General features: G+C 35.5%; 2 protein-coding genes and 1 pseudogene across 3 annotated transcripts; 2 read left to right on the forward strand and 1 right to left on the reverse strand.

Moving 5' to 3' along the window:
• Positions 1-9,123: 9,123 nt before the first annotated feature.
• On the forward strand, positions 9,124-15,809 carry LOC130047424 (uncharacterized). Its single transcript, XM_056142425.1, has 10 exons — positions 9,124-9,206; positions 9,819-9,945; positions 10,004-10,068; positions 10,189-10,243; positions 11,952-12,419; positions 12,555-13,031; positions 13,213-13,336; positions 13,581-13,711; positions 13,932-13,996; positions 14,103-15,809. Exons 1-10 carry the CDS (start codon positions 9,124-9,126, stop codon positions 15,205-15,207), a joined length of 2,700 nt encoding a protein of 899 aa, XP_055998400.1. The 3' UTR covers positions 15,208-15,809.
• A 395-nt stretch (positions 15,810-16,204) lies between these two features.
• LOC125654134 (bifunctional 3'-5' exonuclease/ATP-dependent helicase WRN-like) lies at positions 16,205-19,290 on the reverse strand (annotated as a pseudogene).
• A 1,079-nt stretch (positions 19,291-20,369) lies between these two features.
• Positions 20,370-26,505, forward strand: LOC125664036 (uncharacterized). 2 transcript variants are annotated; one of them, XM_048896534.2, is made up of 6 exons: positions 20,370-20,592; positions 20,691-20,743; positions 21,167-21,331; positions 24,457-24,571; positions 24,665-24,714; positions 25,549-26,505. In XM_048896534.2, exons 1-6 carry the CDS (start codon positions 20,504-20,506, stop codon positions 26,073-26,075), a joined length of 999 nt encoding a protein of 332 aa, XP_048752491.2. In that variant the 5' UTR covers positions 20,370-20,503; the 3' UTR covers positions 26,076-26,505. The 2 variants fall into 2 exon arrangements, with proteins under 2 accessions (XP_048752491.2, XP_048752492.2); XM_048896535.2 differs by having other exon boundaries at positions 20,374-20,592; positions 21,167-21,319.
• Positions 26,506-26,895: the final 390 nt, after the last annotated feature.

Genomic DNA, 26,895 nt, shown 5'->3' on the forward strand with positions numbered 1-26,895 from the left:
GACCAGTCTGGGGTAAGTATGATTATTGATGAATGAATATGTATTTAAAACAAATGAACAACTAAGATAACGAGTCAATATATACAAATAGTTTTCAGGATTACCTATCCTAATCACACATAGCAATGAAACCTATAAGGTATGGGTAAACAAGGCTGGGACCTATGCTAGTCTGTATCCACTACCGGACAGATACTTGTGTAGTATGTACGTCCTACTACAACCGGACAAATCTCGACACCAATAAGGCAATAACAGAGGAAATACTTTATTATTATCCTTTAGACCAGTATACTCGCCACCGTATACTGAATTACATTAATACACACCGTATTAAATATTGTCGCACCTTCTCTCCTGTCGAGCTCCGAAAAATGAACTGCGATCTATTGCCAGAACGCCCGTATTTATACTACTGAGCACCCGAACTACCCTCGGATGCTATCGTAATGCCTTACGATAAAGCCCGGTTGACGTAAGCGTTATATTTAGCCTCCAACAGGTTATGATACATCCCGAACCCGATCTCAATTTGTCACATTACCCACGCCTCGATGCCTCATGTGTCCTCACATGATACAATATACATGATAATCTTTATTTAAAATAGATGAGTAAACAAACATGAAGAATGTACAAGATGAGTGATGAATTTTTCGCACCTTCCTGGTGATTGAAATTTGAACAAGCATAGCATTGGATATGTCACAACAATGAAACAACTGTCTTTTAATGTTACAGTACGGCTGCCGATAATCCTTTACATATTAAAAAAACCTCTTCACTCTTTCTTATTCGCTTGACGTTTTGTCCGTTTTCATGATACTTAGTGATGACGACTTCTTTGACCCGTCGATGGTATCCATCTGTCTGAGTACCCTGTTCTTTCATATCTGCTGGCTTATTCACTCGGATGGGTTCATACGAGACTGTCTGAATACTAGTATCAACACTCTTCCTCTGTACTACTTCCTCTTCCCGACTAGTGACTTTTCTGGAGGTAAGGACTGGACTTGGAGATATTCTTTTGCGAATAACACGGCCAGTAATCAGTTCTTCATTACCAGACAAGGACGGTCCAGCTTCCATCTCCTTCTCTGTGGCTTCGACTCTCTCTTCTCCAACCTGGACCTCTGGGTCTACATCCCAGTCACTGTCTTCATCCTCAGCTATTCCCTTTCATGATGTGGAAGAGGCACCGGGGTGTTTGTGTCGCATGTGTTTCTGTAAGTACTCTTTTTTCTTAAAGGATACATGACAAGCTTTACAAACCAGAACGCTGCTGGCACAACTAAGTACATGCTTTGACCAAGCTTCTTTGTCATCTAGCTCTGTAAAACACACAGGGCATTTCTCTTTAGCCTTTCGGGGTGTTGTCTTAGTGTAAAGCTCTTGCAGATATGATGACATATCACTGTTTCCATCCAGATCCTGATGTTCTCCTGACAAAGCCTCATCAATCGAGGATAATTTTCCAACAACCGTACCTGGGTATATGGTTTTACTATCCTCTGAGATATTCATGATACGAAGCGGCACGGTGTTCTGTCTACGGACAAGTGTTTTGGCCAGCAAACAAGAACCTGACTTTGAAATTTTTCTGATGGCTCTATCAGTCCAGCTTGGGTTGGCAGTCCTCCATCCGAACCGGTACATATCTGTCCTTCTACCATCAGTTCTGATCTAGGTGGCACTGTGACTCTATGTACGATGGCTACTTTATATGAGCTTGCGGACCCTTCCAGTTTGATAGGGTGTTCTGTACCAGAGATTGATATCTGATGCAAGCACATGTCAATGACCGCCTTATGCCTAACCAGGAAATCTAATCCAAGAATTCCATCTACTGTTATATCAGCTATGATCATTTCATGTTGTAACGCAGTTCCGTCCAGGTTAAAATCTACTGCAACCTTTCCCAGCACCTTTAGTGCTGATCCACTAGCTGATAATACATCTCTGTCAACTTTAGTCAAAGATTGGCCTGTAGCTCTTGCAATGTTATCATAACAAATAGTAGATAGCAAGGACACTGTAGCACCTGTGTCAAATAGCAGGTATGTATCCATTCCATGGATACGAGCTGTGACATAAACCCCCTTTTCGTTTATTGAATGTACAACTCTAGAATATTGGTCACATGCGTTATTATCTTTCCCTAGACCTGCATCAGTCCTCTTGTGTTCTGTCTCTCTTGAATTACTACTGTGCTCCAGCTCTTTACTTAACTGCGGACAGTTTCTTTTAAGATGCTTATCGGATCTGCAGTTGTAACATTTTCTTGCTTGATCCTTAGTGGATGTATGCGGCATACGTTTTTGACCTTGTGACTGAAACTTCCATTGTTTCAAATCCCTAATATCACGCTGTAATGATAGCATGTTCTTTTCTACTGTCTCCATGAATTGATCAAGTTTGGACTCCTTGGGCAAGTCTACAGAACTTCCACTCATGACTCTGACAGCATCTATCCGGCGACTCTCTGCCCTGTTGTATGCTTCTAGTTCAACAGCTCGCTGTATCGCATCATTCAGGTTTACAGGTCTTGCCTGTTTTATCTTGAGACGCATCTCTGAACTATGTAATCCATCCAAGAACTGTTCTGTGGCCAGTATTTCCCTTACGTCATCAGGAGCAGTCGGGTAAGCTAAGTTAACAAGCCTCCGTACGTCTTGACCCATCTCTGGCAAACTTTCAGACGCCTTTTGTCTCCTTACTCTCAGCTGTGCTCTGTAAAGCTCAGTCTGGTTTACTGGAGTAAATCTATCCTGGAGGGCTTTGACTAGCTTCTGATAGCTCTGTCTCTCATCCCTGGGCTGATTTCCTAAAACACCTTGTGCTTGTCCTCTAAGGGATGCCGCCAAGTATAAACCTTTTTCAATATCTGTCCACTCATTCAACAGACATACAGACTCGAAATGAGACAGGTAATCATTCCAGAGACCTGTGCCATCATATGTTGATGGTTTTACAAAGTTTCGGGGCTTAGACCGGACCTGTCCATGCTGGTTTGCATCCATCCTAGGACGTATCTCGGGCATCACTGGTCTTTTGTTAGATGCAGGACAAGTACATCTCTCATCATCTATGCATGCATCATTACTGACATATCCACTTACACTCTCTCTCCGTCTTACATACGGGGTACTGGTACTCATCCCTGGTACGAGTCTCGGGCTACCGGATGCATGCATCCTAGAAGAGTTCAGGACCCGTAACGAATCATGTATTTCTCTTTCGAGGCGATCTATCTCCCCCTCTAAATAATGTACATCTGATTGTAAACCTTGCACATTCATTCTTGAATACAAATATTTATTTTTTCAATTTAATGACTGATCCAAATCCCGTTGCTGCCACCAAAATTTGTAACGTGTTTAGGTTCGATGATTCGGACCAGTCTGGGGAAAGTATGATTATTGATGAATGAATATGTATTTAAAACAAATGAACAACTAAGATAACGAGTCAATATATACAAATAGTTTTCAGGATTACCTATCCTAATCACACATAGCAATGAAACCTATAAGGTATGGGTAAACAAGGCTGGGACCTATGCTAGTCTGCATCCACTACCGGACAGGTACTTGTGTAGTATGTACGTCCTACTACAACCGGACAAATCTCGACACCAATAAGGCAATAACAGAGGAAATACTTTATTATTATCCTTTAGACCAGTATACTCGCCACCGTATACTGAATTACATTAATACACACCGTATTAAATGTTGTCCACCTTCTCTTCTGTCGAGCTCCGAAAAATGAACTGCGATCTATTGCCAGAACGCCCGTATTTATACTACTGAGCACCCGAACTACCCTCGGATGCTATCGTAATGCCCTACGATAAAGCCCGGTTGACGTAAGCGTTATATTTAGCCTCCAACAGGTTATGATACATCCCGAACCCTATCTCAATTTGTCACAATTGAAATATTTTTGGGCGGGGAGAGGGTTGTGAACGGTCGGAAGGAAATGCTAGGCATGACCTTCACGCTTTGATTTTTTCCCGGCATTATTTGTTTCATCCTGGGGTTATAGTTTAAATAAGGAATATTTTAATGACTTACGAACACGTTGGAATAAAAGGAAATGAATATTTTTTAACTTCGGGGAAAAAAGGGAAAAGATGCATAAATTGTATCGTCATGGAATATTTATTATTCAACTTTATTTATTCATTGTTTTATCAAATTCATTGAAAAAGTCGCGGCTGCATCGCTATTTTTTTTAACATTCAATCTGAGTGCCGCTAAAACACGTGTGCAACTTGTATTTCCAGGCCTCTTTTCAATGAAAGATCTTGAATAAACCTATACATTTTTACATACGTGTATGACAACAGATAAAATTGTTTTAAAAATTCTCGTAAGACTGGAACATATTCTCGGCCGGGAGGAGGGATGCATCTGGAGATAGAATTAGTCAGTCGATAAGAACCTATCACCTTGGATGAGATGGGAAAATACAAAACAAAAAGGAAACAACCAAAATATGATTGAAATAGATTGAGAAATAAATCAAATAAATGAATAGATAAAACAAATAATGACTAACTACAGTAATGATCCACAGCCAATTTTAATTAGATTGTTGCATTTACCTCAGTTTTAAACCTATAGAAAACTGCATTCATTTTTTAGAGACAATATTTGTATACACCTCTTTTGTCATATTTCAATTGCCCCCGCCGATTTCCACACCTTCTATACGAATGTTAATTTCAAATGCCCGGATTAGCTGACCTTTATTGTGGTAAAAAAAAAAAAGGACCTTGGACTATACAAATTATACAAAGGTCGGTCTTTGCATTATGCAGACAGTTCCGATAAAAGATTTTGATGAAAATATTTTTGATTTAAAAAGAGAAACTTGGTCATACAAATGTAACAAGACAAATGAATTATTCCTATATACAAATAAAAGAAAATCAATTTTAAAAAAGTAAAATAAAAAGATAACGAGGGCAGAGATATACAAGTCTCTGCACTTGCTAGAAACTACCAAGGGTGAGAAAATGGTATAGGATTTTGCTCTGCCTGGTGGTTTATAATAAACTGTTTTCTTTTGATTATTTGCAGAATTTCACGTTTGCAATCCCTGCTTAGAGACTTCTTTAAATAATTGGTCAAATTCCCAACAATGTTTACCTGTCCTACATCCCGTTCCGAATGGACTTGCACGGTCTATACGTTTCTAAGGGCGTGGTTTGAACGATATGTACGTTTCTATGGGCATGGCTTGATCCTGCACGGAACGATTCTTGCACGAAATGATTTGCACGGAACGGTGAACGGTCTGCACGGAACGATGAACGGTGAACGATTTGCACGAAACGCTGAACGTTCTGCACGGAAAGGTGAACGGTTTGCACGGAACGAAACGAAACGCTTTGGAGGTGTAGTTACTTGGCACGCTTCAGGGTCTGTATAAACAATGATTTTTCAATATGATATCAACTCCTCATCATCGATCGTCTTAGAAATCACAGGGGTTCAACAATCTCGATTGAAGTAAGCATTTCCCAACCTCTATGGTCGTTATAACCATCTAATTGGTCAATCCAACCTAGCATTGGGTCAACTGCTGTCTGAGGTGTTTCATACCAATTGTTATGTTGTTCTTGAATACGCTTTCAATATGAACAGAATCATAACACTATCTCAACAAAATGATTGATTACTAATTTTTCAACAGTGTAATTTACCTACAGAAATCAAAATATAACGTTTAAACGGTTGCCATAGTAACAAAACTCTTCAAAACAACATATGCCTACAGTCTAATATTGAATTGATAAACCAGTCAGTTTTGACAATTAGAATGTTCAAAATCAACATATTTTTAAAGATCAATTTAACTCAGAATGGCATGCATTAATCACCATACATGTATCAACTTGAATGATTAGTTGCCATTGCAACCCTTTCAACAAAGTCGGTTTTAAATATGCTTTCTTCTAACTTTTGAATTTTACACTGAGTGCAGCAAACAAAGATAGAGGTGCATATTTGCTGTTTTCTTTTAATATTCAATAACAGACTTCAATTATATTACTTTACATCCAATTTTTAAAAAAAGCAAATATTGTCCTACCATTATCATGAAAGGTGAACCATAATAAAACTTTACAAATCAAGAAATTGATTCGAATTCCTTCCGTCAAATATATAACATGGCTACTTGTAACAATTTTCAGCTGACCACAAACTTCTCATGCCATCTTAAATGATAGCAATTTTTCAAGTATTTTTGTTTATTATTTCTATTTTTCAAAATCTAAATTACGTAACAACAACGGAAATTGCACATGGATTCTGAAAACACAGGAATAAAGTACGAGTTTCCTCTGCCAAAATACACATTTTTATGACAATCGTAACTTTCTTATTACTTATCAACTTTTGATCAAAGGGACGTTTTGTTTTCAGAAAAAATTAATAAGTTTTAAAAGAAAATATATGCCAAAGATAAGGGTCATAGTAGGTACATGACATTTTAGATAAGATCAATAGGATAGTTCAAAACTTTCTTGTATGTGCACTCCAACATCTTTTTAATGAAGGGAATTTAATCTCAAATATTCATAACATTGCATAAAAATTAAAAAAGAATTTTTTATCACATAGATGTTTTTTCTAACATTACAAAGCTTTCTTAGAAAAGATAAGCTATAATCCATATAAAAAAAATTCAGAGAACAATCGAACATCTTTCTCTCATATTCATGTAACAATATGACATTACCACACCTGGATATGGTGTTTGTCTCTCTACTCATTTGATACACAAGAACGTGTTCTGCGTATGATAAGTTTTTGAATCGAGACAAGTTACTGATAAACAATTTGATGTCACAGGGGTTTGAACAGTCTTGTTTAAAGTCAGCATTTTGTACATCATATGGTCCTTATAACGATCTAGTTTTCCAATAAAATTTTGGGTCACATGCTGTCTGACGTGATTCATAGTGTTAGGTCGTTCTTAACGGACTAAGTTTTACTGCGGATTACTCTGTTTACCAGATCAAGATGTAGGCTCACGAAGGTTGTAATTAGTCAACCGGGGATGTTTACTCCTCTTAGGCACCTAATTAAACCTCAGGCATGTCCAAGGGTCCATGTTTGTTTAACTCGTAATTTTGTATATATTGATCACTGTTCGTTACATGTATCGTCACCTATTCATGCTACAGTAACTACATGTATCACATTTAAAAGGCTCACTATATAATAATAGCTATTAAATCGAGTTTGATATGTGTGTGTCCTAAGCGATACTCAAGTGGGGCAGTCATTATCATTCCTTAGAGATTGATATTCATCCTTTTATAAGACAGTTTTTTTCTTCCCTGATTCACGAAAACACCTTACACGAAAAATAAATTGTGTACAAGAGACGAACTATTTGTTGTGACCTCGTTTCTCATTGTGACATCGTTGTAGTCATTTGTTTGTCACCATAATGTATTTCAAACCATGTGTTTGTCATGTTGAGGATATTGCTTATTCATTTCTAGAGATATGCATAAATTAAGTTTAATAATGGGAGAGTGATTGATTTTATAGTGTTTAACATCGCTCTTGAAAATCTTTATATCATATGTAGACGATGACAAGCGATTTGAATAGGTAACGCTATAAATCAGTGGAATGGGAAAAGCTAACACACTTCCGCGTTTTCGACATTGTCGTTTATTCTATTTGTTACACTTCTTTCCCTTCGTACGATCTCCCCAAGGAAGTTCACACATCGAAATTTTATGCCTTTCCAGAATACGATCACGGTACTAAGCACAGACATCATGTTATTTCTGCCTTTCCAAATATCTACAATAACAGGAAAGTTACGAGAAGGATTCATATCACATTTTTGTTTTTTGTCTGAAAAATATTTACTTATCATGTCAACATCTGCCGCAACACAGGACCGCGACTTTTAAGATATGATTTGAAAGACCCGCGACTCTCCTCAGCCTCTCACATTTAAACGCCGAACGTTTGGAGAAGGGGTAGTTGCTACCAATCGTTACGTCTTACATTTGACAGGGCCAGGGAACGGGCAGAGGTCTGTTCAAGCTGCCAATTTTAACAGAATGGCATAGATAGATACAAAATATCAAATTCAAGTGATGTATCAAATATTTACAACGATTATCCCCGAATTCCAAGTCATTTTCCTAACGTAGTTTGTGCATTGTGATATTGTCATATAGAGATATCACCAAGTCTAGACAGTACTAAGTATAGAGTCAGAAGTATTACACATTAACTGCAAATCACATTGTCAAGATACCATTCGAAAGACTCAAGGCTCCACTTCTAAAGCAGGCTTTTAGGAAACAACTGTCAAACGGTAAAAGGAAACACTTGTGTATTCCTTTTGAGGCGTTCTTGACTCCTTACTTCCACTGACCAGTGGTGCTCGGTAAATGATAATGAAGTACCTTTAATTGTTTATGTGTCAAAGTATATTCTTTATCTTTATATCGGTGAAGAATTGAATAAATAAAATCCAGTATCAAATAAATACAAAAGATTAGTTACTTTAAAGTTTCATCCAGGTGGCATCACTTACTGTAACTAAAATGACACTTTTGTCTTTCTCTTTGCAATAATAATAATCATTGTTATTCTTTGTAGTAGTAGGAGTAATCGCAGTATGATGGTTTGATCATTCAGGTTTCCCTCAATCTAATTAAAATTAGATGTTTGATCCGCTCGCGTACTCGCATACATAACATCTAACAACATCCCATGGAGGGTCACGTCAGAGGTCAAATTCAATTGACCAATGAAATCACATCTGGCAAACTCTTTAAATGCTCATCGAAGGGAATAAGTCTAGAGTGGTTCCGAATGTAAAAAAAAAAAAAAAAACGTGATCCGAACCAAGACAATGGCGGCGCGCATTACGCCTGTCAAATGCTATTCGCTTGGAAACATTTGTGTTGTGTGCGGGTTTTCGTTTGTTACAAAGTTTGTAGATGAATTAGGCAGCATAAAAGTTCAAAAGTGTTCACGTGAAAGATTGGAAACGTTACTGAACGTGTGTGATGTGAAGAAAGAGACTTGTTTTCCTGGTGACGCGGGTGTATGTCAGAAATGTTTTCGGGCCATGGACAGGGTGCGCAAATTGGAAAAAGAGGCGATGGAGGCAAGGGAGAGATTTACAAGTAACATACGATCAACCATGTCAAGGTTAGTGTATAATAAGGAGAGTTATTGCTTAAATGTCACATGATGTGAAGCCTGAACACCGGTATCAACAGCTGATCAATGTTAAGATCAGATGTAGCAAGAAGCAGCAACAAATAAGGATTTCTGGGATTCTTAGTTGTACCAGTAAATAAAAGCTCTAAACTCTAGTAGGAGTACCTACAGGAAAATGAATGTGCCGTCGCGTCATTTATTTTGGTGTACTGTAGTTATTCAAGATGGATGAACTGAAATCCTGTAAAAAAAAATTATTGATAAATTAGTGTATATTTATTGGTGTTTTTATTCTGTGTTTCCGCGAATCCCATAGACTCAACATTTATTACCTTCAACTCAGATTGAAAAATATATGAAATGTATATATACTAGATAAATTTAATTGGTACATTTTGGTAAGATATGTTTCTGAAGAGAATTGTCAACATACATACAAAAAATGCTGTAATGAAAATTACCTTATTTCTTTCCATATCTAGCTTGAATTTCATGATCAATGGAAGTATCTTATCATAAGTATATATACTCATATTCTATATATACTCATTTCATGTTATGGGTCATGTTAAACCTATAAAACTTATGAAAACTTTGCAGATATAGTGTTACTGTGCCCTCACCATCAAAAACAGTCATTAAGAAGAGAGAAATTAGAAGTCCAGGAGTTTTGGGAATTGGGAAACGCTCGAAAGCCTCAGAGGAGACAGAGACATCTACTATGTTAGTACCGATTCGAAGAGTGACACCTCAAAAACTAAAGCCTCTTGCCCCATTTATCGTAGGCAGCATCACAGGATCACAACCACCCCTGTTGCTTGGAGAAGAATCCTGGAAGAAACTTTTACAGGTACATTAACTCATATGAAAGATAATGTTTAGTCAATCATTAAATAAATATTGACAGTACATGTATGTGTATGTTTTGGTATGCTGTTAAGGTATTTGCAATTTTTGTGTATGTTAACAGGTCCCAGACACTGGATACAGTGTTGTCTCTATTGCACCAAAGACAGAGAGACCAGGTATGTTTACATTTATACCAAAGTCTTAAAATGTATCAAGAATGATAATTAGACTTTTAAGGCTTAAAATCATGAAAGGTATTGATTGGTCTTTTGCATTTTAATACATATATATGTACGTCATTGTGACAGATACAGTTCCAAAATCTTCAAAGAGATCCTTATTCAGTGACAAAGAGAGCAAACCAAAATCAGACAAATGCTCTCTTGATGGAAAAGTAGAGGTGCAATGTTAAAATTGTTGAAAATTGTTAATTTTGTTTTCCTTTTTCTTTTGATTTGTTTCAACGTTTGTTTTGAATTTTCTGTTCCAGTGATTTTTTAAGGCCCATTTTGGGTCAGAATTTCGGCCCTCTCCCCTCCTAAAAATTGCTAATTCTTTCCCAATTTAGCTTACATTTTTCCCAATAATAAAATTGTGAAAGGAAAACGTATTTGAAAGAAATAAACATTCTATATGTGAAACTTAACAAAGAGTTATGGGAATGATGATTTGGATAGAATAGTTGAAAATTTTAGAAGGTTAAAGAAAACTAGATTAGTAAAATAAAGATAAAATAATGTTAGATATGATTTTAAAACTTATTTACGATAAAATTGAATTTGACTGAAATGTCGACAATTTTTCCCAGTTTTAAAGCCACAGGACCCTTATAAAAAATGTAGAAAAATCACTGTGTTCATCGATTGTAGTCTCTGTTCACAGGGTACATTTCAAGTTCCTTGAGATTTAGATACATATATGAAATTTATAGCTTTCAGAAAATTCATATGTTAAAAAGATATCTCCAACACTACAATTTGTTTGAGGTTTGGATTTATCAGTACTTACCCCAAACTGTAGGTCTGTTGTGCATGCTTAGCTATAGAATTGTAAATGACTAACCAATTCATTTATCTTTGAGTTGATTTTAACACTATGTTTCTCTGCCAAAGTGGGGTTTTTCTTAGCTTACTTGAAACAAAAGGTCAAGTAAGTTTTTCTGATAACTTTTTGTCTGTTTGTGCATCTGTTGACTATTAAGCTCAGCTGAAAGCTCAAGTGAGATTTTCTGATAATACATTGAGTCCAACAAGACCATCTGCATATTGCAGTTTCTTCAAATCATGAGGGAGGGGGCTCCATTTTGACATTAAATATATATAATCTTTAGCAATTTCCTTATCAAAGACCACTGGCCATGATTAGTGATAGTATGTATGCAGTTCTTTGTACAGATTCATATATGACTAGGGTTCTCAACTGAAGAAGCACTGGGTCTGGAAAGATAAAACTTATGAAAATTTCCTGATATAGTGTAGGTTCAAGATCGTTCAAATCATGGGGTAAAATATGGAATCAAAGTTTTAATGGAAGTAGAATTGATATAAGTGTATCTGCGCTTGATTTTGATCTCAACTATTCAAATGATATGTGTAATCATGTTCTTATGTTTTTGAAATAAATATAGTTTAAAATAAAGTTTTACAAAGGGGGGGGGGGGAGAGAGGTCCAACGTGTTCTCAAGAATTTGACATTAAGTGCTCAAGCAGTAATTTTCTATCAAATAAGTCTAAAACTATATAGATTTGTTGCTGTTAACAACACTGAGATCAAACACTAAATCGTTAAATATATTTCTTTGTAACATATTAGATATACGCACATGTCTGTATAATTTGTAGGTAATGTATTTTTAGGTAATATCTTTTATGTTTTAAATGCTAGGTTGTACTGCACTATCCAAGTGGGAGAAAGTCGTCAATCATCAAAGAGGACACCCACCAACAGATATGCAAAGCTATAGCAAGAGGAGGAAATACAGAAACTGTCATAGTTGACATTCTGCGGAAGTCTAGTCCATTGGAATTGGTACGCGGCTCTCAAAAGATTGTGCAGGGGGAATGTAAAGCAATTTGTAAGAGGGGATCGGGCAGTCTTCTACAAAAGAAAAGCAATGCAGACTTTTTCAGTTTCCGGTGGGAAAATTTACACAAACAACTTGAAACAATGTGCCCAGCACTACTGTCAATCATTACAGCTACCGTTTCAGACATACCACCTGTTATTGGAAGCAAACCATTTCTCCATGCCCTACAAACTGTAGGTATTGCACTACATGGAAGAAGCCAAGAGATGACAGTTTTGCAGTACATGAATGGATTTCTGCTAAATCATGGTGGATGTACACAGCGGGTAAATTTTCATTTTGTTTATGCAAAATATATGTAATATTTATTTCCTGTAAACATAACTCTTTATTAGAATTAATGTGGCATCCAATCTGTACAGTAAAACTTGATATTGACAATATTTAAATCTTAATTTTAGGACATTGAACGACTGTCACATATAGGATTGACTGTCCACCCATTGACTTTGAAGAGAAAGCTTTGTGACTGGCAAAAAATACTGGACAAAGAAATTTTAGAAATCCGTGATTCTTGGGTTGAAGGAGGAAATGTAAAATACCAAATAATTGGGGACAACTGGGACAAAAACATCCTTCCATCGTATAGAACGTCTGACAGGAAAACTCTCTCTCTTCATCTCTTTCACGTTTATGCCATCCTGGACAGAGTAATTCCAACTGAACACAGCTCCCACAGTCCTCCTTCCCATGAAATTGAAATTTCAACTTTTCTTCCATCCATTGAAGACCAACAGAAACTAATGAAGGAACTAACATTTCTCTTCTCCACTTCTGTCATTGAAAATCATCCCCACTTGCAGAAAGAATATGGAAAAATTTATCCAAAACATTTAGAGCATAAATATTCCTACTGTGCAGGAAACAAAACTAAACAAGTAAGTCATGAGTTTTCTTCTATTTCTAAGTTTTCATTTTACTGAAATTTATAATTATTGTTGAAAGGTGTGTACCATGTACTTTATGTAATAGTTTATATTATCTTCGATTAATTAGAGAATATTATCATTGATTAATTACAGAATTTTGCATATGATCTTAAATTATTTTTTTATTCAGTACCCACTTGGTCTTTTCGACTGCAATGAAAATAAGACACCAGAATTGATACGTCTTTTGAAGACCTTGTCTACATATGTTCCTTGCAGGGATGGAGAAGTTGTGGAACCTGTATTTTTTGGAGGTTTGTTTTCTCATATGGATTTAGGGGTGTGTGTGGGATCTCTAATTTATAATACATTATACCAAAGAGATGTAATAGTGTGCACATGTGTGTAATGCAGGTATTGATCTTCATTTTGGCAAAATAGTAATTTAAAATTCCAATATATGCAGTCTGTGAAAAATGTTTGGGCAATCGCCAATTTCTAGAATCATGATATCCAATAAACAATTCAAGTGTGAATTAATTATTTTTTTATTATTAGGCGATAGGTTAACTGATGAACGGGTGCAAGCAGCCCAAAAGGCCATGAATAATGCTGAAACACAGCTTCAAAGACTTCAAGGCTTTGTCTCAAAAATTGAAGACTTTCACAGATTGATGAATTTCCTAGAGGTATCATTGATGAAAATGCATGTTTTTCTGATTTACAATATGTAAAGAAACTTCCTGATATATGTGCAAAGAGTTCTGACCTGAAATTTCTTATCAGTGGCTAACATGCACAAATCCATACCCTTATATAAATTTTGTGTTTGTACTTGAAATATTTGAGATTAGTGCTTTGGTACTAACTTCTTTATAATTTGATTGCAATATTAATATGTAATTGTAGGCCATACACAAGCTCACTTATTCAACCAATAGTGCTATGGACCGAGGCACAGTATACTATTACAGGTATTTATACTTTTATAAGAAACTTATATTTTGTGTGTACTTCATTTATTTAACGGTTTTGTAAATTTTGAATGGTGTGTAAAAAATTCTTGTGTATGAATTGCAGAAGTTTCCTGAACATGAGAAATGTCAAAGGTCATGTGTATAATGCATACCGAGCATACAAGATGTTGTATTATGTGATCCTGGATGCCATCTGTTTGCTGCTTTTTCTACATCACATGGGTGTTTCAGACATTGACCAAGAAATAGATCTGCCGTCCAACTTTGCAGTATTGTCAAACAGAGAAAAGATAGAGTACGTTGATTCAGTGAGTGAAAACATTTTGAGGAAACATTTCTTTGACAACACTAATGACATATTCCAAAATGTTCGAGATATTGTGTGTGATCCACAGCATCCTGAAAACAATTGGACATCAACACGAGAGGAAGGGAGATTTAAGTGCAACCACTGTGATAAAACCTATGCGCATGTTGTGTCATTGCAAACTCATGAACAAAAAATCCATGATGTTCATATTGCCAAACCATCGAAAAAACCAAAAAATAAAAACCAAGACCAAATGCAGGATTACCTGATGATGCTTTTCAAACTTGTAATTTTGCACAAGAATTTGGATACTTCTGTGGACATGGGGGATGGCGAAAGGGCTGTGCGATCCGCAAAATATGAACTACCTGTATACCATCTCACTAACAAAGTGAAATACGCTATTGGTTCTATTCATTTAACATCTCTAACATCTGGCATTCTCTGTGATAATCAAAAGGAACGCCTAATTGCCAATCGCTTTGTCAATTTGCAAGGAGGAAAGAACAACAATGTGTCCTTAGATGAATACCTTGAGATGTTGAATAGAGATAGTAAAATTGCCTGCTCTGGTCACAAAACAAAGGAAAGTATCCTCGCCCACTCAAAGGAATATCCTCATTTAATAAACTTAGTCGGCCATTTTGACAGCATTACTGAGATCAGAAAGAGAAAGGGCTTCCATCACATTCCCAGTTACAAGGGTGATGTATTAAAGGTGTTCAAAGATTTACAGGAAGCAAATGTGATGACCCTCATTCCAAAGCGTACATTTAAGTGTCAAGGTTTCACAGTGGATAGGAACCCCTTCCAGAATTCATTTGTTGGATTATCAACTGTGATACACCGACATAAGCCAAGACAACCTTTTATACGACTAAGAGATCCACATGTTTAAATTGAGAACTGATATGACACAGTGCTAAGTTTGTGCATGTTATCAGTTCTTTTGTATGGTAACTTTCTGTTTATTCCTTTCAATGCTAAGTTCAATCACCCTGTTGTACATCATTTATCGTATAGAAACAAAGTCGTAACAAACTTACAGAATCAGTGAAGAACAATTCATTAAAACCAAACCTTGTCGTAAATTTCCTCTTATAGGGGAATAAATAGCACGTCACACTAAGCATGAATTTGTTTTTAAGCATGTTTTACTGTATAGTACATTTTTTAATGTGCTCATTGAATAGTGTAAAGATAATTAGCCATTGTTACAGTAAACCATTTAGTTTTCCTTTGATGCATGTTTAAGTATAGCAGGCTTATCGATGCACACGCTAGTATCATACACCGGGACTTAATATCTAATGGTTCTGTAACTTATCTCAATTCGTAAGAGTATTTTGATCGCTTTTCAAGTACAGATATAACACGGTTTTGCTTTAATAAATGTGATACATCACAGTGCAGACAGCAGAGATTGTGCAGATGTGACCAGTTAACTTGTACAACATATTGCAAAAGTTATTTAAGCTAAAATAAATGGTTCAAGTGTCATTGTTACTTTGTGTGATTTAATATGTCAGTGGTGAATCTCAATAGAGACAAAAAGATAATGCTTGAAGTAACATGTAGATTATAATGAAGAAATTTGATGTCAAAAGAAACTGAATATCTTATGTGCACTTATTTTAGTATATTAAACACTTCGCGCAGTTGGAGCTGATGTACTAGTATTTTGCATGTTCAGCCATTATGATGATGTAGAGTACCTCCTTAATTAAATATATATTTTTGGGAAAACAAGTTCTCATAATTCAATAACAAAGAATATATTCGCCATAAACATTTGGTGAACTTAGTTAACTTGTTAGAATGGCTCATGATTCTGTAATAATTGGTGTCCATTAAATTAGTGATGCAAACATTCATGTAGTTGAAAAAACAGGATAGACTTTATTACCTTTAAATTTTATGCATTTTTATTCTACACTTCAGTTGTATATAAACTAGATATCATGGTGATTGGAAATATCACAACAGCCAAAATAAAATATGTGTGTTTCCGGTTTACCGACCCTAACAACATTTTCTCTATCAACCCTCAAGATTTTATCGATATATTTATATATATATAATTTTCAAACTGGAAATATTTTGCTTTTTGTGTTCAAGTTGTCTGATCTACATTTTGACAACTATTGATCGTCAAAGTATTTGAAAAGTAATTGTATTTGTATATAGACATGGAAGCATATCAAAAACCAAGATTTTGAATTGTTTTAACTGGTAACCCTACATAATTTTGGGGGTAGTAAAGTAGGAAACACACATATAATTTATTTTGGTATAACTTCAGATTTTATTACTCTATCAAATCATGTATTTCTTCATCAAAATAATCATAATACTCTGTCTCGTCACTATCACTGTCTGGCGCAGAGTACACATTAGCAAAATTGAACATTTTTTCGATGGGCAGTAGTTCACATTTATTGCAAGAACATTTTGCTGCACAATTATCGCAACAAGTGTGATGTCCCAAAATATTTTCTCTAATTTCTTGTATTCCCTTGTCATTCAAAAAGTTTTCTAGAAAACATAGTCTACGACATTCCTTTGTCACAAGAATTTTCTTGACAGATTCATCTGCTAATCGTTGGTGATACGAGTTGTAAACAATTAACGCAACCGATGGCATGTTGTCTCTTCCTACTCTTCCAATTTCCTGTATAAGATCAGAACAGTTTGATTGAGCTCCAAATAAAACCACACTGTGGAATCCTTTGGCATCTATTCCCATGCCTAAAGCACTTGTAGAAATCAGGATACGAAGAGAACTGTTAAAGTCTTTCAGTTCATTAACAATGTACTCTTTCTTAAGATCTTCTGTTTCTGAGTGGTATAATTCAATATTTCGGACACTTGATGGCACTTCTTCGATTAAGTAATTGCAAACTTTTGCTGCATCATTAATTGAGGTACAGTAAATTATTACCCGTGGAAATTTCTCTTGTAATTCTTGAAGTGGATCAATTATCCAAAACATAGAGTTCTCTATATTGGTTGATACCTTAGTCACTGATAATTTGATGTTTGGTTTGTCAGGAGAAATTATGATTTCCACTGTTCCATCACCCAGACACTTTTTAACACGTCTAGCAATTTTCTTCGTGCATGTTGCAGACAAGGCCAACAAATTTGCATCTGGAAACATGGACCTTAGCTCCCCAACGTGTCCAAACCATTTCCTAAAAGCCTCTTTGCCATTTTCACTTTGACCCCTGTTAAAGCAAATATATGAAGAAAAAATTAAGTTTTAAGGCAACTTTCAGTTGACAATCTTATTTAATTTTATTGTAACATCATTTCTTTATAATTTAAACCTTTTTGGGTCACCTTTACAACTCATTTTGCCCTTCTCCAGCCATAATGGTAAAAAATAATATGCCTGACTCGAGAATGTTTTTTTTTTCCTACATCATGTGTACATAAGTCAAGTCTTAAAACAATGGCAAGTTTACTGGTGATAACAGAAAATGCTTAGCAAATAATATATAATAAATGTCAACACAGAAGGGAAACTGAATATGATCATTAAATTAATTGATGTTGGGGGGTGGAGGGAGACAATATTCTGAAATTCCACAAAAATCAAGAAAAGGGTAGAATTTGGGTGTACCAAGTACATAGATTGATCCAACATTAGGGGGGATGCTTCAAGACAAATTTAATTTTAATGGTACAAATCAATCAAGAATTATTGGTCTTTATAGTGTACATCACCTTTACTAGTCATTTACAACTAGACTTTAAAACAAAAATGCATTTACCATGTTGCTATTGTATGAAACTCGTCAATAACAATAGTAGTGACATCAAGATTACGCATAGATTCTCTCCATTCTATGTCGCCAACTAATGCCTCTGGGGAGCCATACACTATGTCTACTGTTCCTTCCAGTATTTTTCTGTCGGTTTCATCACTGGACCCTTCAAATATATATTTTAATTTTTATAATATACCTGTTCTAATTGATTTCACATGTGCAAATACAATCAGGTTCAACACAATCTGTATATATTTAGTTATAAAGCTGTATAGCTAACAAAAACTACTTGAAACAGCTTGATTTAGCTATTTCATATCTTTTATCAAATGGATTTGTAAGAGCATAGAAAATAAATTTTACTGAGTGAAAATATTTCATCATTGTACTCCACAAAACACATTGTGAAAAATACTTCAACTATGTATAAAGATGTTCCAAAATTATTATGCAACATTAGGGCTATGCCATTGCATTTTAGAAGTTCAGTTAATACTAGCTTAATCAAGCCATTGCAAATAGTTTTGAAAAGCTATGAAAATTGCAGGATATAAGACATGGGGTGAATAACATTCGGGCACATTAACCTGATAAATAATACATGTTAAACTATGATACGAGAATCTTAAAGTTTAAGTTTTCTTTTTTAAAAACATGAGATCGAATATTCAATGTCAGTTAATTTACACAATATGATTCCCACAACGCTTAAGTTATAAATCACCTATTCAACTGATTTCGACTTCGCAATATTCAAAACAATAGTAAACACACTAACCTTTATATGCAGCTGTCATATCTGGAAATTTCCTGTAAACGTGCCACTTGGTCCTGCATCAGGGAAATCAATGGGCAACACACAATTATTTTCCCAATATTGCTGCCCATCTCTCTCTGGACAGGGATTAACATTTGGAAGGGCAGGGATTTTCCAAATCCAGTCGGGAGGACCGCCATACAGTCTACCCGGTCTAACAGACACTGTAACACCTGTCGCTGTTCGCGTTTTAAACTTTGGATATTAAATTTTTTCAGCACGTTTTCAATCGCCTCGCTTGTACTGTCTTTCGCCGCCATTTTCCTTCAACAACCAAACGTAGTTTGTACAACTGATTCTCATTGGTCACAAAAGGTTCTTCCGTCTTCGCAATGATTGGTCGATATTTTTACATAAATTTGACCTCTGACGTGACCCTCCATGGGATGTTGTTAGATGTTATATGCGAGTACGCGAGCGGATCAAACATCTAATTTTAATTAGATTGGGTTTCCCTATACAATGGTTTTGTATAGAAAACTCTAAATGATCACACCAACATACTGCGATTACTCCTAGTACTACGACGAATAATAATGATTATTATTATTGCATAGAAATGGCTAAATAGTCTACTATTACCAGTACGAAGAATTATGACAATGATAATTAGCATAATGATGATAATAATTTAGCCGACAAAAAGGAATTTAGCAAAATAAGTAATGAATTGAATATGTGCATAAATGTACATACGTGTGTAGTGATATTAATAAGCATGGTAAAGAAATGTTCACTTATTAAAAACCTCAACTGATAATAAAGAAATATTCTATATAATATTACTATTTCTATTGTGTGAGCTCTAAATGATAAGAGGAATCCACTTCAATTCTACAATCCCGTGGGGATCTGGGTTACAATAGGTTTTCAGTACCCTTGATTGTCGTAAGAGGAGAATAAATGGGGCGGTACTTCGGATGAGACCACAAAAACCAAGGTCCCGTGTTACAGCAGGTGTGGCACGATAAAGATCCATTCCTACTCAAAGGCCGTAGGTACTGAGCATAATCCTAAATTGTGCAGCTTTCAACGGCAATGGTGAAATCTCCATATGAGAGAACAATTCTCAGGGGGGGGGGGGGGGGGGGGGTTAAACAACATACATGTACAATCCATCAATCAATTTTATAAATACAATAGATGTGTAAAATCACTAAATAGTCAGCATCTATCAGAGTCAAATAATTCATTTGCCTTTGGCTGTTGGGTAAAAATGTTAACTAGCAGTTTTACGTTTGCGTTTGGGGATGACCACCTTGTTTTGACAGAAAGCCTTTAAACATCATTTGGTAACAGAGAATATTGTAGCTCTTTTAGTTAATTGGGACATTGGTTACAAAGATAGTTTCCTTTACTTCAAATGTGTATTTACTTCCGTGATATCACCTCGTTATTGTCTGTTTATCATCTGTTTAATTTCCGCCAATTCTAGTACTCAGACTTCATTTCTATAACAAACTATTTTCTATTCATTTTTGGGATGACAGCAGGATGGAGTGCATTGTTGTTCTACAAGCAACGCCTTAAATACTAGCGAGTATGTCTTCTTTAGATCAATTTGGAAAAGCAATAAAGACAATTGATCTTTTGCTTAAACTGCAATGCTTAAAATAAGTACAAGCATATTTATCAACGGGGTCCTCCTCAGTTTGAGCTTTCCACTTATTCGATCTGAATCTACTACATGCAGGTTTGTAAAAGTTTAAGTTAAAATAATTCCGGATTCCTAATAAAATACTTATCTACGATATTATAAGTTAATTGAATCTTATTTATATCTGAATCCAGACCTGGTGAATGTTGTGTCAATCATTATCAAGCAGAAGACGGAACATGTCAAGGTATCGGTAGAACACAGATGTATCCAGGTGAAATAGACAAGTCATCCTTTCAGTTTTATGACGATGATGGAAAGAATTATAATGATAATGATGTTTTAGCATAAAAGGTGAAGATAACGAACAGTGATCAACAGTGATCCCACCTCTGGTATGTCCAGGGGTTCGTGTTCTCTCTATTTTGTATTGCTTATAGGAGCTATGATATTGATCACTGTTCTTCGCCTTATATTGTGTGTCTTGACGGTATCATCTGTAATTACCAAAATATCAGTCATGTCTTTTAATTCATAAATTTTTGAAGGAAATGATGAACAACACAGATTTGAAGATGTATAGATATTATATAATTTTCATGAAATGTTGATTTTGTATTGTGGAGTATGAAAACATGGAGTGAGTTGTAAATATCTTCTTCTTTAACAGAGTGTCCACTCGGGAAATTTGGCATAAACTGTACAGAAGAATGTCCATCTGGTTACTACGGACGGCTTTGCAGGCAGAATTGTAGATGTGCCAGTGAGACCTGCGACCCTGTCCAAGGATGTGATGATCGGACAACTGTCCGAAATTTTACAGGTTCTTATATAGGTGATACTCTCTACTTCTACCTTTTTTATATAACGTTTGGATTAAATGCATGCATCATTTTATTCCCTCGTTGTTTGACCACTGGATAGGTAAGTAAGTTTGCTTGTTCTACATGAAATGCAAATATACAGTGATCAATCTCATAACTCCTATAGGAAATACAAATTAGACGGTTGGGCAAACACGGACCCCTGGACATACCAAAGGTGGGATTAGGTGCTTAGGAGGAGTAAGCATCCTTTGTTGGACGGTCACTTCCGCCGTGACCCTATGTCCTGATCAGGTTAACGGAATAATCCGTAATCAAAATCGGTGTACATCTTTACTCATGTATGGACATCTTCAGCTGGTTCAAGTGAAATGCAATAGAACATTTGGCCTATGCAATTTTTCTCAAGTCATGACACAGATAGTTCTTTATCATGTAAACACCAGCTGTGGCATGTGACCTTTGGTTTTAAGGTCATATTCAACACTATACGTCGCGCGCTAACCACTACGTTATATAAAGGACCGGCAGGAATATGTTCCGTCTTTCAAATAAATAAACATGTGTAACCTTTGCTACAAACTGTTTTATTTTACAATAAAGAGAGAGTTGGTTTGGTAAAAATTTCCAGAGGAAGTATACAAAGTCATTTCCTTAACAGAAATAATACGTTTAACAAAGTGTTTTTTTTTTTTCAAAATTCTGCTATTTTCTTGATGCTGATAAAGAATAGAAAATTATATACGTGTTCGTATACTCAGGGGGATATATGTACACAAGGTGATATTTATAACGAGAAAAGATAAGGAATAGTGATAAATGAAAATTGAAGATAACGAACTGTGATCATTCTCATAAATTTTATTCCGAATGTAAAGAGAGTATGGCAATTAGTAGTCCCTAGAAATACCAGAGATGGGATCAGGTGACAATGAGAAGTAAGCATACATTTTCACTAGTCACACCTGCCATAAGTCCTATATCGTGATATATACTTGTAAATTGAATAATCCATATTCCAAATCAGTGTTGAAAGATTGACCTAGCAATTGATACATGAGACATCATTCGGTCTAATAACAGGTTATATTTGCAAGTTAAATAACTATAATAAACATAGAATATGCAAATTTTTGACTTCAATAGAAACTTTTGACACCCCCGTAACATCAACTTATTTGTTACTAGACTGACTCTATTTAAATATAGATACACACAGTAGATGCTGTCGCTCATCAATTCAGGTGAAGGTGGAATCCTGCTACATTCATGTATATGAAAGGCAAAGATAACGATACTCCTATAAACAATACAAAATAGCTATGAGAAATTGACGATGAAGAAGCTGAAATGATCCTCTTTGTCCTTAATTCTAGTTGTTAGTTTGTTTAGAATGTATTCAATAGCATATCCAAATATGAAGCAGACGTAAAAGACCACGTGTTGTCTTTTGTTTTGAGTTCACTGGGATATATCGAATCGACATGTGAATGAAAATGAATATTATTGATATATACAATGTCGTCAATATGTCTATATTGCTGACATCTGTTTCATATTTTTGAAACATAGATGGCAACAATAAATTAACAAGTCAACTTTATGAAAAACGACGTCTCCTTCGTTAACTTTCCATATTCATGTAGCAACATTCCATTATCGCCTGAATATGGTATTCATATCTCTCAACTGATTCGATACGCAATAGCATGTTCTGTGTTTAAGTTCCTGAATCAAGGCAGATTATTGACAAACACTGCGATGCTACAGAGGTTTCAGCTGTCTCTTTTGAAATCGGCATTTTGCAAATTCCACAGTCGTTATAACTATATAATTTTCAAATACAACCTTGCAATTAGATCAAATGCTGTTTGAAGACGTGTTACATACCAATTGTTACGCCTTTCTTTACATAATAATTTTGACTACGGATCCTTTCGTTTACTTGATCAAGAATGATCAGTCAACAGGGGATGCTCACTCTTCCAAGACACCATCCCTCCCCTGGTGTCTCCAGGGGTTGGTGTTTGTTCTACTCTTGATTTTGTATATTTTATGATTGATGAGAACTCTCTAGTAGTCAGATTGGTCACTGTTCGTTATCTTTACTTTTCATTGATCGGTATGAAACACGTCAAACAGTATTTAACCCAATGAAAGCCTGTATTAACACATATAACGGACAGAGTATACACACGAAAGCAGACAACCCTCTAAGATCTCATATTGTTAATAAAACTAGACATTCGAAATGTTACTCCTGTTATGTGCAAAAACTTCAGGAAAAATGGCGAATCTTGTGTATGATCAAAAGGGACGTCACGTAGAGCATATATTGTAAATACATGTATTAGGCTAATTTCATGAGACGAGGTTGTTGTTTGAAAAAGCTTTATATTACACATGTCACGAAAAAGTTGCCCTTATACACTGCCATATATAACAGGTAAATACTAGGCTTTATTGTTAGCATTACATGAAATTACAGATTCCTCTACCGTGTTACCTAATTTCAATTACTAGAGTTCAGTAAAATATTGAATACGTTTCTGTAAGCTGAGGCAAACAAAACTGGGCGTATATTCTCCGTAGAACAGGAAAAGCGGGACATGAAAGGCCATCATACTAACACAGGAACACCTTTATGCTCTCCATTTTTATAAGAATATAAAATACTATTCGAAGAGACCAGTTTTCTCATGTCCCGCAGCTTTGTTATTTTTCTTGGCAATTAACAATAGAATACACATTGTTGGTTGAAAATTGTCATTTATTAATGACGATTGAAGACGTTGACAACTTATTTATAACCCCTATAATAGAGAGATCCCCGAGTATCAAAACTACAGCTCACACAACCTAAGCAAGACTGACATTGGGATCTTCCTAATTTTTATAAATCTTGATAAATATAAACATAATAAAATAAAAAATAAGTTAATACTTTTTCCTGGATCTTTGACAACGATGTCAAGTAAGTTATGACACGAGCGGCCTATGTTTTAAAGTACATACATGTACGTACCCATAGTAAAGATTGTTTGTTCTTCGCTTGATTTTGCATTGTTTATAGGATTTATGAGATTGATCCATGTTCGTTATTGTCACTTTTTCGTATCTGCATTACAATTTCCAGGAACGACACGCATGCTGCATTACCGAAAGAACACATGGAGGAGTATTGCATTTGTCTTGTTTGGATCCACTGTCACGATCGTAGTAGTCATGGGGTTGTTTTATCTCAAATTTAGGTAATTTTCCCTCAAAATGGTGCATTTTTTCTTACCATTGAATTTAACAGATACACGGGGTGAAAATTGTAAAACAAAAGTTGTGTATTTTAGGTTAGAGAAAATTCAGGACACAATGAACAGAGAAAATGATGACGCTGAAGGTGAGTTCGAAAACCAATTTCACCACTATTCGTTATCGTTCCTATTCATCCCGAATATTACTATATATATGTTTAACGTATCTGCTAATACTTGCTATTAATTTGTTATCTTTTTGCAGCAGTTGTACCCATTGCTACAGCATTAATTGTTCGATTTAGACATTCTATCATCACATGATAGTCCATTTTGATATATTCTAATTCATATTCATTCCTTCATATTTATTCTTATCCATGTCGATGTCTTGTTCCTATTGTGAATCGCTATAAAGGACCTGAATTGATAGAGCGCTATATGAAATATACATTATTATCATATTGAAGTAATCAAACCCATACACATGACATAACTACCATATCCCTTTGTATGACTGTTATGCTCCAGTGGAAGGTGATGATAACGAATGGTGATCAATCTCACAATTCCTATAATCAATGCAAAATAGAGAGTTGGGTAAACACGGACCTCTGGATATACCAGAGGTGAGATTAGATGCGTAGGAGGAGTAAGCATCCCCTGTCGACCGGCACACCCACCGTGTGCCCTATATCTTGATCAGGTAAACAGAGTTATCTGAAGTCAAACTAAATGTGCCAAGAACGGCCTAACAATCGGCATGAAACACTTCAGAGAGAATTTGACCTAATGATAGATATTGCCAAACTAGATCGCTATAACGATCATAGAATTTGCAAAATGCTGAGTTTAAACGAGACCGCTGGAACCCCATCACTATCAACTTGTTTGTTAGCAGCCTGCTTCCAGTGCAAAAAATATTGGGAAAACACCAATGAAAATAATATATGTTGTATTTTTGTGTGTTCTCAATATAGAAGAATATCAGCACCTAGAACACTTACCTGGGACTACATATAATCAAAGAGCAAACACAGTTGATGAAGAAAATGATTATACAGATTTGAGATCTTCAAGAATGATTGAAACACAGAATGAAAGAATTGTGATAGAGATTAGTTCTCTACCACGAGCCGAAGAATTCGAAAACGAAGCTCGAAATGAACAGCAGGATGAATATATGCACCTAATGCAAATACCCAGTACAGAAGAGTCGAAAGAAAGAGATAAAGAGGAAACCGAGTATGGATATTTTTCAGACAGTGGTCAATACAACATGTTGTCCTTACGGAGAACCATAGATCCAATGGAGATAAGAAGGCGATCAGAGGAACAAACCCCGATATACAAAATGTTGGAATGCGATACATACCCAAATAGTCTGATGCGTGCATGTGAGTCAGACAATGATCTGAATACCATGGACAGCGAGTACGGTAATCTGAATACCAATGACAATGAAGATAGTAATATTGATACCAATGACAAGGAAGATAATATTTGAATGACAATGACAATGAAGATAGTATTCTGAATGTCAATGAAGATGATAATCTGGATTACAGTGGCAGTGAAGATGGTGATCTGAATACCGGTGTCAATGACAATGAAGATGATAACCTGGATTACAATGGCAGTGAAGATGGTGATCTGAATACCGGTGCCAATGACAATGAATCGGACTAGTAATCCTAGAATTTCAGCAAAAAAACTCACCTCCATTGAATTTTTTTTTTAAATTTTAATCTTTAAGTGACATTAGATGCATTCCTATGAAGGGGCAACCTCGGGATTTCTATTCTACAAATGGAAGATCAAGAGAAATGATACTTATTCAGAAAGTGATACTTCAAATTCATAATCAAATCATTTCATGGCACAATTATTCGAGAGAAGGCTCCATGTAGTATTGATAATAAATGGACTTAATTTTATGTCTGTGCTGTTATTTTATCGTCAGTATGTTAGAAATATTTGATTATTTAAATCAAGATATCGATATGGTGTTGGATGAAACCTTGGAAAGATTTGTACAGATTTTACCTCTTGTTTCTGTTGCACATATGAGAGACTATAGTACCAATTTGTGTAAATCTCGTATAGTGATTTATTGCTTGAGAGTATGTGTATATTGTGATGATAACTCTTTGATGTTGTGAAAAAATAACGCAACATACCATTTGTGTACAAGAAAATCATATTTACATTAATTCAATTTTTCAAAAACAAGTTCAATCAAGGAGTTGATCCCATCGTCCCGAATAAGATTATCTACCCTTGCATCGTGGCAAACCTAAGACGTTTAACATCACAGTGATTGATTC

This window comes from Ostrea edulis, chromosome 1, assembly GCF_947568905.1.
Source record: "Ostrea edulis chromosome 1, xbOstEdul1.1, whole genome shotgun sequence".
Lineage (NCBI taxonomy): Eukaryota > Metazoa > Mollusca > Bivalvia > Ostreida > Ostreidae > Ostrea > Ostrea edulis.

Excerpts from the sequence above, each read along its gene's own strand:
- LOC130047424 (XM_056142425.1), top strand. The coding sequence starts at position 9,124 with ATGGACAGGGTGCGCAAATTGGAAAAAGAGGCGATGGAGGCAAGGGAG. Across the intron at positions 12,420-12,554 it reads ATGGTGGATGTACACAGCGG|GACATTGAACGACTGTCACA; the intron begins GTAAATTTTCAT and ends TCTTAATTTTAG. Across the intron at positions 13,712-13,931 it reads GATTGATGAATTTCCTAGAG|GCCATACACAAGCTCACTTA; the intron begins GTATCATTGATG and ends ATGTAATTGTAG.
- LOC125664036 (XM_048896534.2), top strand. The coding sequence starts at position 20,504 with ATGCTTAAAATAAGTACAAGCATATTTATCAACGGGGTCCTCCTCAGT. Across the intron at positions 20,593-20,690 it reads TCTGAATCTACTACATGCAG|ACCTGGTGAATGTTGTGTCA; the intron begins GTTTGTAAAAGT and ends ATCTGAATCCAG. Across the intron at positions 21,332-24,456 it reads TTTTACAGGTTCTTATATAG|GAACGACACGCATGCTGCAT; the intron begins GTGATACTCTCT and ends TACAATTTCCAG.